Source organism: Lolium rigidum, chromosome 2 (assembly GCF_022539505.1).
Source record: "Lolium rigidum isolate FL_2022 chromosome 2, APGP_CSIRO_Lrig_0.1, whole genome shotgun sequence".
NCBI lineage: Eukaryota > Viridiplantae > Streptophyta > Magnoliopsida > Poales > Poaceae > Lolium > Lolium rigidum.
The window spans coordinates 66,451,788-66,465,613 of NC_061509.1; the positions used below are offsets into that span (position 1 = coordinate 66,451,788).

At 49.9% G+C, this 13,826-nt stretch overlaps 2 protein-coding genes across 2 annotated transcripts; both read left to right on the forward strand.

Moving 5' to 3' along the window:
- Positions 1-5,750: 5,750 nt before the first annotated feature.
- Positions 5,751-6,220, forward strand: LOC124686619. Its single transcript, XM_047220533.1, has one exon. It carries the CDS (start codon positions 5,877-5,879, stop codon positions 6,120-6,122), a length of 246 nt encoding a protein of 81 aa, XP_047076489.1. The 5' UTR covers positions 5,751-5,876; the 3' UTR covers positions 6,123-6,220.
- A 7,153-nt stretch (positions 6,221-13,373) lies between these two features.
- Positions 13,374-13,620, forward strand: LOC124686620. Its single transcript, XM_047220534.1, has one exon. The coding sequence runs from the start codon at positions 13,384-13,386 to the stop codon at positions 13,618-13,620; it is 237 nt and encodes a 78-aa protein (XP_047076490.1). The 5' UTR covers positions 13,374-13,383.
- Positions 13,621-13,826: the final 206 nt, after the last annotated feature.

Sequence of the window (13,826 nt, forward strand, 5' to 3'; positions counted from 1 at the left end):
CCATAGCATTAGCAGTAATTGCGTTCATACTAATAACATTGCTACTATCATGCAAATAAGATTCCATAGGTTTTTTTAATTTTCACATCAAACAATTCTAAATCAGGAAAAAGATTAAAAAGCTCACTAATTTTTTTTGTTGTTTTCCATTATGCCTAACTAGTGAAAATAAAAACAAGAAACAAAAAGATGCAATTGCAGGATCTAAAGGAAATAGCTTCGAGCACTCACACACCGGCAACAGTGCTAGGAAATAGCTTAGTAGTCGGAGGATGTGAATACCTTTTACCTTACCTCCCGGCAACGGCGCCAGAAAATAGCTTGATGTCTACGGGTGCTTCTATTCTTGTAGACAGTGTTGGGCCTCCAAGAGCAGAGGTTTGTAGAACAACAGCAAGTTTCCCTTAAGTGAATCACCCAAGGTTTATCGAACTCAGGGAGGAAGAGGTCAAAGATATCCCTCTCAAGCAACCCTGCAATCACGATATAAGAAGTCTCTTGTGTCCCCAACACACCTAATACACTTGTCAGATGTATAGGTGCACTAGTTCGGCGAAGAGATAGTGAAATACAAGTAGTATGGATGTATATGAGTGGTAATAGTAATCTGAATAAAATATGACAGCGAGTAAACATGCAACAGAACAGTAAATAACGGAGATTCGATGTTTGGAAACAAGGCATAGGGATCATACTTTCACTAGTGGACACTCTCAACATTGATCGCATAATAAATAACTTCTCTCATTTGTACTACATACACTCTTTTGTTGGATGACAAACACCATTCGTTGTGTAGGGCTACAAGAGCTCCCTCAAGCCGGAGTTAACAAGCGCCACAACATTCAGCATTCATATTTAAGTAACCTTAGAGCATAATAGATCTTTGCAAAATAAACCGAGAACTAACATAGCATACACACTTTCACCATTACACTATGAAAGGGGGAATAGATCACATCAATACTATCATAGTGATAATTCACTCCATAACCTACAAGAGATCATGATCATAACCTACGACAAGAACTACACGGTGCACACACTGGCACCTTTACACCATGCAGGAGGAATAAGGAGGAATAAACTACTTTAATAACATCACATGAGTAGCACATAGACTAGTAGCGATACAAAGCTTATCATATTGATCTCAATCATGCAAAGCAATTCATGAGATCATTGTATTGGAGTACAAAGAGAGAGATTAACCACATAGCTACCGGTACAACCCTTAGCCTCGAGGAAGAACTACTCCCTCCTCATCATGGGAGACAGCGATGGCGATGAAGATGGCGGTGGTATCGATGGAGATGGCTACGGGGGAAATTCCCCGTCCCGGCAGGGTGCCGGAACAGAGACTTATGTCCCCCGAATTGGAGTTTCGCGATGGCGGCGGCGCCCCTGGAGCTTTTCTGGAGTTTCGTCAATCGGTGCCGGATTTTTAGGTCGCGAGGGACTTTATAGGCGAAGAGGCGGCGTCGGAGGGGCACCAGGGCGCCCTCCCCATAGGCCGGCGCGGCCAGGGGCCTGCCCGCGCGGCCCTATGGTGTGGGGGCCCTGGGCCTCCTCTCCGTCTCCCCTTCGGTGTTCTGGTCCGTCTCGGTGAATTAAGATGTTTGGTCTTTGTTTCGTCGAATTCTGAGAATATTGCCCGAACAGCCTTTCTGGAACCAAAAACAGCGAGAAAACGAGACGGCAGCTTCGGCATCTTGTTAATAGGTTAGTTCCGAAAAATGCATCAAAACGATATAAAGTGTGAACAAAACATGTAAGTATTGTCATAAAACAAGCATGGAACATCAGAAATTATAGATACGTTTGAGACGTATCACCCGTACGACGCTCAACTGACAACCTCCTACACCAGCGTTGTTTTCGTGTTGATGCATTAACGCGCCCAACTACTGCACATCCCCAAGCCGGAACCAGCCTCGCCACCGTATCGCTTGAGCTACATTGTCTTCGGCCACAGAAAGAAAGGACGACAAGCCAGCCACGCGGGCGGCTTTATTTCCGCCGTTTGGCACTGCATCGGCGCATCCCCATGATGAAGCCAGTGCCGCATCCAAAATGGAAGGACTTCCTCTGCTACCTGGTGCAACCGCGGGCTATCGACTCACCTGGTCTGAGCAAGCCGCTCTAGGAGTGGGTAGATGATGTGCCACCAGTAGATCCAAAGTTTGCCAAATGGCGGTATGCCAACGACAGCGACGTCATGATCAACGTCGACGTCGAGCGAGCGGCCTCTCGTCGTCATTGTAGGATCGATGGTGGTAACGACGATAACAGAGATGATGGTGGCGATGATGCTGACATTGGCGCCCTGGACTTCAGCCCGTTCGATGAATTGCGCGGCGAGCAGACGTAGGGTTTAGTTAGATTTAGAGAAGTTTCATTCAAACTCGTCCAAAAAAATCATAAATTTGAATGAAATTCCTACTTTATTTAAATTCGGTCATTCAATTAGTTTTAGCCGGGGGGAAGGGGGTATGGGGGCCCTCGTGTGGGCAACCCCTCCCCAATTGGTGAGGCCAGTGATGATGCTTTAATCAGTTGCATCTACTTAGATGACTAACACATAGAACAAGTAAGAGCATCTTCACCGGCGGCCCCGGTAGCATTTTGGGGGCCGGCATCGAAAATAGGCTCGCACTGGCACGCCCCAAATAGCGCCTGCGCTTTTTCGAGCCCAATGAAAGCGCCGGCAACCCCGTGCCGGCCCCTTCGCAAAGGGCGCGAATCGGGTGCGCCGGAGATCGGAAACGACGCGGGAAGGTTGGTCATCAGCGTTAATGACCTCCCGCGTGGAAACCCAAGCAGCAACTAGCCACGCGGTGTTCACCCACCTTCCGCACGCACCTTCAATGTGTGTCCGTCGCCTCCCTTAAAACCCCACCGGCGCACACTTCTCTTCTTCCCCGTCTTCCAACCCTAGCCACCATTGTCGCAGACGCCGCACAAAACCACCTCTCCCACACACCCACCGACGATGGCGCACAACGACAACGCCAGCGGCAGCGGTGGCGGCGTGCTCCGCTCGTTGCAGCTTAGCAACGACGAGGCGGATGTACTGTAGTGGCAGCGCATCGCCGTGCCAGTACAGTACAAGCTGCCGCACGGCTGGCACGTCTCCAACGCCGGCTTCACCGTGCCACCGTCGCCACCGGCAGGACCACAGACACGAGCCCTCGCTAGGGAACGGCGGAACCTGCTGACGCCGGTGGAGAGGAACCTGCCGGTCAATGCGCTCGACAGCCCGGCGTGGCCGCGACGATTCGAAGATGAGCGCGCCGTTGAACTCGCATGTGCGGCCGGCCGCTTCAATAACGTCGGTCGCCGTACCTGGTGGCACGGCCGCGACGTCGACAACACGCTGCGGCAGTACGGCTTCCGCCAGCGCGCCCGCGGCGACCCGCCGGGCGTCCCATTGTACTTCCCGCAGGCGGAGTGCATGGCGCCGGTGGCGCCGACTCTGCAAAGGGCACCGGAAAGGACTACGGCGTCCAGGAGCTCGCGCACCGGATCGTCAGTAGCCAGCGACCACACGCGCTCCGCCGCGCCCGCGCCTCCTTCTGGAGGCGTCGTCATCCGCGACGGGGCGAGGAGCGCATCCTCTGCTCCGGTCCATCGGACGACGGGGTCGGGCCACCGCTGCCGCCTCAAGAAGGAGGACGCCGCGGCCTCGCCACCACTTCTGCCGGCAAAGATGCAATGGTGGGAGATGGAGGTGGAGGCGCAGGTGGCCCTCAGTGGCAACGACGAACCGGAGGAGTTCCCCGACCATAACTTCATCATCGGCCGCTCTGTAGACACCGACAGATCACGATGGACCCCTGGCAGGCGGCGGTGTGGCCCAGGGACCACGGCGCCAACTTCGTCGACCTCGCCGGACCTTCCGAGCTGCCGGCGCCAAAGAAGGAGAAGAACGACGACGACTAGTCCTTCGGGCCATCCAGCGACGACGGCGACGACGGTAATAACCTCTACTTCAGCGCCTACGACGCACGCCGCCGCTAGATTTTTTTTAGTTTTTTAGTTTGAAATCGAGTTACTTTTGTATAAATTTCATATGAATTTCATATGAATATCGTTTTCAAAATGTCTTAATGAGTTTGAATTTCTATGGGGGCTGCCGTATTGGGGGCGTCGGTGTGGGATCAGTATCCCCAAATAGAGGATGCTCTGCCGGCACCCCATTACAGCAGTGCCGGCGCCCGTGCCGACGCCTATTTCTAAACTTACAATGAAGAAATAGGTGTTTAGTTGTCTCGTTCACCTCAAGAGGTTATGGGAGTGAAGCCTGGGAAACCAAGGAGCTAGTCCTCGTAAGTGCCCGGCAACCATGTAAAGGGTGAGAAGCCTGATGACAAAAGATACACTTTGTATTTGCACGTACTCCTTTGTAAAGATTACTCCTTTGCAAAGATGCGATGTGTTTTTTTCTTTTTACTTTTAACTTTACCTTTATTTTCCAGATTTTTTTTGTTATTACGGACTTTTTTTTTGCGAAAATTCCTCCATCCATTAATAATCATCAACAGTAGTACAAAGATGCCTAAAAGTAATAAAAATTACAAATAGGTCGTTGAACCACCTAGCGATGCCTACAGACACTAGCACGAGCCGAAGGCGCGCCGCCGTCCTCGCCCCTCCATCACCGGAGCCAGGCAAAGCTTGTCGTAGTAGAGCTTGTTGTAGTAGACAGGCGGGAAGTCGTCGTACTAAGGCCCCAAAGGACCAGCGTACCAGAGCAGCAACCATCACCAATGATGACAACCGTAGATCGGAAGAGACTGACATGAAACCACACAATCGAACATGAAAGACGATCGGATCACGGGGGATCCGCCGGACACACAACTCCACGCGTCCTCCGCCGGCGCTAGATGCACCACCGGAGCGAGGATAGGACGGGGAGGACCTTATTCTGACTTCAGGAAGTAGCCGCCGCCTCACCATCCCGAAGAAGACACCAAAAATAAACTAAACGAAGAACTGAAAACTGAAACCTTCCCGCCGGCGAGAGGCCGCGGTCCGCCACACCTCCAAAGCCCCAAGGGCACCGGAGGTGGAGCGGACCGGCAGCGTCGCCGGCGAGAGGGACGGAACCCTACATGGGTTTTTGTTATTACGGACTTGCACTTATGGATGAATAAAAGTGCTCTATACATAGAATCAACTTAAAATTTATGGTTCTTACAGAGATTCCAGTGAAATCCATAGTTCCCTTGCAACACTAAGACCAATGGCAATCACCCTAACAAAGCATTTTATGCCGTAAGTCAGTTAAATCTCGTGCACACGTCACATTTGATGGAGATAACTCTAAAATTGTGACAATTGTGTCGCTCTTGTGATGGGCAAGCCAATTATTGGGTATCGGTCCAAACAACTACAAACCTCACGGACGACCCAATTTTTTTGGTAGGACACCCGTCGTCTCAAACCAACTGGCCCAGGCAGCCAAGGTTCACCACAAACCACACCAACTAGCACACAAAATTCCAAGAGCTAGCAGAAAACTAACATATCTGCTGAAGAAACGCGAACCAATCTGACCAGTTTGACTACTCGACTATGGTAAGTCGGCAAGGATTCACGGCCAGACGAAGCCATCTGCCCCATTCCAATCCAACCAACGAAGGTGACATGCCGCCATACCTGCCTCTCTCCCCGCCCGTGGCAGTATACTTGAGAAGGATGCGCCGCATGTCGCACCTCTCTATCCTTCTCTCCTGCGCCGACGACGCACTGCCACCCTCGCCTATAAAAGCAACGCAGACGACGATGCTAAGCCCAACCGAAGCTCACGCAAACACAGCCACACAAGGATATCTCCTCACGACCACTACTCCAGAATCTCACAGTTAGCAATGGCGAAGTGTCTCGCCGTCGCGCTCCTGCTGCTGGTGGTGGTCGCGTACTGCGACGGGAGGGAGCTGAACGGCAAGGAACAGACACTTGCAGCGGCACGCGGTGCCGGTGCCGGCGCCGCCGGCGTCGGCGAGGCGAAGGTTTTGGGGTTGCCAGACCTGCCGCTTGTCGGAACCGCTACCGGTACCAGCACCATTACCGGTCCGCTGGTGGTGATTCCTGGGATCCCTGCTATTGGCCCATGATAATCTCTAGTTCATGTGATGGCTCACAACCTGAACTGAAGCTCACCTTGTGTCTAGCTTTAGGCTTTTAGCTAGCGCGCCGCCTGGAAGAAAAAACGCTCATGTCCATGCTTGAGCGTCTGTATCAACTGTCGCATGTATTTCTTTTCAGTTCATTTCCAGTGTTTTGGTTCCTTGATGTGCTACATGTATCATCAACGTAATAAATAAGTGCTTTGCCCGTGTGATCGCCTTCTTGGGTATACATATCAAGAGGTTGCTCAACGACGTATTAAATTCTTAAACGAATAAGCTTTGAGTTGTGGAATTTGTTTGTACTTCCAAATTATGCTGGCATATCTACTAATCTAGCTACAAGTATCATAGCACCCTCAAGGTGATCATCGAACCAATAATAATATCTCAACAGCATCAAACGACCAGCTGATACAGGGTTGTCATGGTTTTAATTCAAACTTTGAACTAATTAAAACCATGAGACTTATTATGGATCACTGGATCAGAGAAAAATTTACAAAGCTGCGATGTCAAAACTTGAAGGTGGCGATCTGGTCCAGCTGATTGGTGAAGTTGTGAAGTCCTGCATGTGTCGCCAATATCCCCCTATCAATCGGGGCCAGCTGATTGTTATAATGAGTAGTGGTCGATCTTATGTACGTAGGAGTATGCGTATAAAAAATTGAGAGATATTTGGCGAGTATTTTTTATGCATGTACTCTACTTCCACATGTATTGCATGCAAATATTCAAAGGTTTGTCATTATACACGGGAAACTCACCCCATAAAAAGTTTATGGATCTTAGGTTATATTCACAGGTGGTTTCAATTGGGTCCCCAATACGCCTATTAGAGTTTTTTTTTTTTGCTCAAACCGACGCGTCCAATAATGTGTCAGTGCAATCCCGAGCCAAATAAAATATCCATCACATCCGTACCAGCCCTACACACAAGGTGAGGGATCGATGGGCGTACCGGCGCCCCATGCCACCTTGGATTTGGGCGGTGGGCTCATCTAGGCCGTCAGAGAAACGGTGGTCAGCCATTTTCATGATCATGGAGGAGGTTGGTTGTCGTGGTAATCGAGGCTCCGATTCCCTAGGCCGTGCAATAGAGCGCCGGTACGCGATGCCAATTTTACACTACACGCGGCTGCCCACGGGGCAATGCCAAAACTTCTCAGCGTCGTAAATGCATACGCCGGCCTTCTTCTTTTTATTCACCTTCTTGGCGTCCACTTGCAGTTATCCGCTCGCCGCAACCTTAGCTCCCACTTCCCACCTTGCCGCCTCCGCGAATGTTGCACAACCACAAAGCCAGCATCAGCGGCCTCGGCACCACCGAACACGAATAGGAGCCACGCACTCTCAACCTTAACATGGAGGAGGTGGCAACTGCCTCGACACCTCTGAAGACGAATAGGAGCTTCACACGCACAACCTCCAAAGGGAAGGTGGAGACAGCCTTGACACCAACGTCATCTACCACCAGTTAGGATCTTGTTAATGTTTTAAGTTTAAATTCTGCAAACTATGTATAAGTTTCAATGAATGTATACATGTTTTGAGTTTCCAATATATAAGGGCATCTCCAGCGAGGAGACCGATCTTGTCTTGGGCCGTCTGAATCGCACGCTCCAGCGGCACGACCCAAATGAAAACAAAAATTTGTCCACCGATGCGTCGGACCGGACAACGTGCGTGTCCTTCCTTGTCCTATCTTTGGCCACCCCGGCCCTCCTGCAAGTGGCAGAGAAGACATACATAAGAAACTCCCATGCCCCAAACCCTCGCCCGCCATCTCCAGCGCTACCCCCCAGGCAGCGCCGCCATCTGCCCCCTCTAGGTCGCCGTTGCCATCGCCAGTTCTGTGTGGGTCGTGGTGCCCACATACCTCGTTCTCTGGCCGCTGTCTACGGCCGTGACAAAAGATCCTGCCGGTTGTTTCCATCTTCGGGCATCGTCATGACTTCCCCCATTTCCAGCAACGACGCATACCTCGCGTGTTGCCAGAGATGGCTTCCTACTGGCCTCCATCCCGCCACCGGCCATGCCATCAATTATTCTGCAGACGCATGCTTGGGCACGTTGATAGCATGTGCGCCCACAACCTGCTCACCCGGTCGCCGACCCTACTTTGAGGTATGTGTACGCGAGTTCAAATTTCTTTCACTTCCGTTGCATCGACGCGACCATAGACATTGCCAATGCATTCATGAACTGAGCAGCTGCACGAGCATAGGAGTAGTATAAGGCAATCGTTTTTTTTACAAAAATCTCATCAAATCCATTATCTGCTGCCTAAGAGTAGGGGTGGCTCGTCGGTGAAGCGCAAGGCCAACACCGACCGTGATCGAGTTAGAGACATGCACGTATTATGCGAGACTATTTCCACCCAACCGGTCTGGTGTACGACTCAAAGACATTACGTCACTGCTATCAGATGTCCAGAAAATTGTTTCTGGATATTCTTGATAGCAGGAACACGATACACATGAGTATAGTTTCCCGCCCGTCTGAGATATTTCTACAAACCAAAATGGAAGAAATTTGTAAGTCGTAGATAATATTTCTCACACGAATTACATGTCACCAAACGTGTGATTAATGCAAATGTTTCCCGACAATTATTTAAGAAAAGAACCGTGTGCGAACATCCCGCGCGCAACGATGTTGTATGGCTTTCCGTATGAGGTGTATTCACTCCAAGAGTGATGCGATCTATGCAACACCCTTTCTTTGACAACGTTTTAGCAAGCTTAATTAGTTTGTTAAAACTTCTTGTACACGTTTGTGGAAAGCTGAATGGAGGGATTTCTTTCTCATGATCAGTTGGAACCCGTGCTCCCAGAAAACTAAATAAATGACATTTGTTTATTAGGACAAGGCTCATGTACCGTAGTGCCGACCACCTATGTATTGATGGATTTGGCCCGTGGATCAGTCACGTCAAATAGAGATCAAAACGACACACGGTTGAAAACCTTTGCCAAAGGCACGTCTTTGTCTCACGGTCCCACGGCTAACTCAGATGTTTGGATTAGTTCTGTCTCGTCTCACGATCGTATCAAATAGCTGGCCTCGTTTCCTTTATTTTTCAAGCTCTCACGGTACGAGTACGACTAACTCGGAAATTTGGATCGTTTCAAACTTTCAACATGGACGCCATGCATAGGCACTGCTGGACCTAGGTCTAGAACTCGGCGATATACCTGATCGTTTTCGACTTGGACCCATTGATTATTCAACGCTGGTTCGAATCATGGCCGTTGCGTCGCATGTCACAATGTCATCACGGAAAAACCAAGCCATCCGCCCCATTCCATTCCACGACGAAACGAAGAATATTACCTAAACTTTAAAAAAAGGGCCAGAGCAAAATAATCTGGTATCTTTAAAGTCTTGGAACAATTTAATGTACCGAGTGACTGCGTTAGAATCATATATAGCTTTAATGTCTTGAAACTATTTTGGACTTTTATAATTTGCCCTACCCCAAATTGATTTTTACCTTGGCCACGGTTCCCTAGGGACGATAAATAAAGTGCACACAGCCGCAACAATTCAAAAATAAAAGTAGAAAAAAATGTGAAATACAAGATTCATAAAAAGGGTTGGCTTCTTCTTCTTCTTCTTCTACGCCGCATCTTTTCTCCGGCGTGGTGAATGGCCGCGTGATCTTGATGGAGTGGTGTTTCGAGGTCTTGAGTGGGTGTGGGCGTGGCCCCGTGGTGTTGTATGATTATTGCACCGTTTTCCACAAATTAGTTGGGCATCTTTCTTCTTAATTAGTAATAGATAAGGCAAAGCTTTTGCCTTCGTTTCTTTTAAAAAGAGCTAATAAAGGTATAAAACACATATGGTGTTAGATGGACAGTCGGTAGATCACGTCGCCATCCATGTGGATAAAATATCCCTAACCATATCCTCTAACTTGCATACATCTCCATAAACATGTCTCCATTTCAACATGTAGCAGAAACGACGATGAACAGAGCAAAGAAGTACACCGGGTTGATGACCTGACCATACAGCCAAAGAGACTATTATGGTAAGCACTACCACCCTTTCAGGATTCTTATCTTGTGATCAATACCTTGTAAGACCATCTTCACCGTCAGCCCCAGTAGGCCTATTGGGGCATCGGATGGATTTTGTGATCACACTGGCAACCTTGAGAATGTGGCAGCGCAATCCCAAGCCCAATAAAACATTCGGCAGCGTGCTGGCCCCTACGCACAAGGGAAGGGACAAGCACATACACGGCACCTTGGCAGTCGTAGAAACCGCATGGTAATATTTTTAGTGACCCGCCCGTTGCGTGCGTTGGCTAGCCCCCCCATCACCCCCGATTTCGGAGGATGCAACCCGGCCTCATCGACTCCATTCGGCGCCATACAGCCGCCACCCGCCTTGGGAACAGGACAACCCTGACTGGGCGGAGTGTAACACGTTGTGCCGACCCTTGTTTCAGGTGGAGCGGCCCCGCGAGGTGGCTGCCTGGTATGGTCCCTACGAAAGGCCAACAAATACATGGATGTCATGCTCTCCACGCATGGCTACGCGCTATTTCCATGGCGAGCATGTCGCCCGCCTCTACGTACGACGCTCCAATAACGCCCACCTACGACGGCAATGCTCCTGCGTAGGTACGCGCTGGTGCAGGCAACCGTCCCTAAATGGAGAAGAGATCGACTACCAGCCCTGCTGCTGGCGTCTATTTAGCCTGCGACTGTGGAGATGCTCTAATCAGTTGCCAAAAACATTGTAACGTTACTTCGGGAATACAACTTAGAATCTACTTAGACCACTGACCATATATAATAAGTGAACTCACAATGAAGAAATACGTATTGCAGAAAACACACTTTGTATTCGCCAATTAGTTACACTTCTTAGTAAGGAGAACTCCTTTGCAAAGATGCCACACTCTTTTTACATTCGTTTTTCCGATTCTTGTTATTATCGACTTGCACTTCGGTATGTATAAAAGTGCTCCTCGAAATAGGCTTGCGTCCCGCTATATTAATATAGCAACCACACGATACAACTGCTGGAGCATCAGCACAATCAAGCCCAAATGAAAACACAAAAGAAAGAAAAGAGAAGAAAGCCAAAGAGGCCGGATCGACGAAAACGAAGGTGTCTCGCAGCCGGCTGCGCCCTGCGGAGAATTCCACCACGCGCCTAGCATTCTGCAGCGCCGCGTACCAAGTAGCACCTTCAAGAAGGAATGCGACGATGATGACGCTGCTGCCCGGACTAGTCCTAGGGTTTCCCCCAGTACGCGTAGGGACAGGGGAGCAGAGCTTCACCAACGCCCTTCAGGAAGGAGGGGTGACGCCCGCGAGCGTCACCGCGTCGGTGTCGGCCAACCGACAGGGATTTCTCCCGACCCTCGTCACTCCGCCACGAGCGCTCCATCCTGATCCACCAACCTCACCACCCACCAGCGTGCGCCACCACGGCTTAAGAGACACCAACGCCATCTCCCCGCCGCCAGCAAACCGAAGCCAGCGAGACGAGAAAGGAACACGAAAATGAGGGGCTGCGAGGGAAAGGCACCACGGGAGGGAACTGCCTCCACCGCCAATGGCGGTACCCATCCGGACATGCCGACAAGGGGCAAACCAGGCCCTCCTGGCCCGGCCGAGCATAGACCCACTTGGTCCGTGCTCGTGAAGCCCGCCGTCAGATGCTGCAGGACGTGCGCCTCCACCCCAGCTGCCTAGACGAAATCAACTCTGAATTTATCGTTCGCATGTAAATTTCAGCGACATTCATCCGTTCCTTTTGACGATGAGACAATACCAATTATTCTAACAAAGCATTTTATGACGCAAGTCTAATAAATCTTAGTCCACACGTCACATTTGATGGAGATAATCGTTGTCGTTTTTGTGACAGAACAACCCAATTATTTGACACCAGTCCAAACAAGTACAAACCTCCCGGGCAACAGCTATTTTGACAATAGGATAGTCGAGATACGGGAAGTCCCCGTGGTCTCTCCTCTCAGCCGCCGCCCTAACCCTAGCCGCCTCCAGTTCATCCTCCTCCATAGATTGGTTCCCCCTCCTCCGGTCGGCTTCGCCGGCGTCAGGAGGAGTGGGGAACCCGATCTATGCGTGGAGTTTTGAATAAAAGTATTGTTTTCATTAGATTATGTTAGGATTTTGGTAGCCGCCTTCTTGTTGGTTTTCCCTCAATGGAGATGGCATCGTATGCAATAAGTGATCTTCGGACTTTCGTTCGGCGACGAGATCTTCTTCCCGGCGTCAATGGTGGTGTTGAACAATCACAATTTTCTAGGTATGGGTCTTCGGATCTTGCTTCGCCAGATCGATTTTGGATCTTTTGTCGTTGTTGCCGCGAGGAGGATTATCCTCGCAGTTTTTGTCCCGGCTGCTACGTCCTCGACAATGGTGATTCGTACTCTCGGCTCTCCATCGACGACGACAAAGCTAGTTGGTTATTATTCCCCGATATACTTGGTGTTGGTACTCTTGCCGATGTTGTATGACTGCTTTAATGGTTGCGTGCGTGCACGCGATCTTGGCATTGCGGCTCAAAAAATTATGGGAGAACTTTCGTCGGTATCTACGAGTCTATGGTTCGTTATGTATCTTCGTGCTGCCTTCACGAGAGTACAAGATTGTGTTACGAAGAAGAAAGAAATTGAAGACCTCGAAGATTTGTTACTATCTTTTAGACTTTATTTTGTAATCGTTGGAGTCAGTTCATGTATCTCTACCATGTACTATTTGTTACTATGAATATATGTGGTATTGATTGTCAAAAAAAAAAGTACAAACCTCACGGGCGTGCCAATTTTCTGGTAGAGGCAACAGACCCGTCGTCTCAAACCAACTGGCCCGCAGCCAAGCTTTTCTCCAACCCAGCACACAAAATTCCAAGAGCAAAAAAGCTCACATAACTACCGATAGAATGCGAACCAATCCGATCAATTTGACTTCTCGACTGCGGTAAGTCGGCATGGATTCATGGCCAGACAAAGGCATATGCTCCATTCCAATCCAACAACAGGGACATGCCGCCATACCTTCTTCTCTCCCCGCCCGTGACTGTGCACAGTGTACCTATTCTATCCTTCACTTCTGCGTCGACGACGCATTGCCCACCCCGTGCAAACTCGCCTATAAGAGCAGCGCAGACGACGATGCTAAGCCCCAAGCCCAGGCTCACACAAGGATATCTCCTCACTTCATCAGCACTCCATACCAGAAGAACCTCCCAATTAGCAATGGCGAAGTGTCTCGCCGTCGCCCTCCTGCTACTGGTGGTGCTCGCGTACTGCGACGGGAGGGAGCTGAACGGCAAGGAACAGACACTTGCAGCGACACGCGGTGCCGGTGCCGGCGTCGGCGAGGCGAAGGTTTTGGGGTTGCCAGACCTGCCGCTTCTGGGCACCGCTACTGGTACCAGCACCATTACCGGCCCGCTGGTGGTGATTCCTGGGATTCCCGCCATTGGTCCATGATAATCTCTAGTGTTCATGTGATGGCCCATAACCTGAAGCTCACCTTGTCTAGCTTTAGGCTTCTAGGTAGCACCGCCTGGAAGAAAAAAACGATCATTTCCATGCTCCTTAATGATCGTCTGTATCAACTGTCGTCTGTATTTCTTTTCAGTCCATGTTCCAGTATTTTCCGCTCCTTGATGTGCTCCATGTAGTCATGTATCGTC

What these genes read in the sequence shown, in the direction of transcription:
- LOC124686619 (XM_047220533.1), top strand. Translation starts at nt 5,877, where the DNA reads ATGGCGAAGTGTCTCGCCGTCGCGCTCCTGCTGCTGGTGGTGGTCGCG.
- LOC124686620 (XM_047220534.1), top strand. Translation starts at nt 13,384, where the DNA reads ATGGCGAAGTGTCTCGCCGTCGCCCTCCTGCTACTGGTGGTGCTCGCG.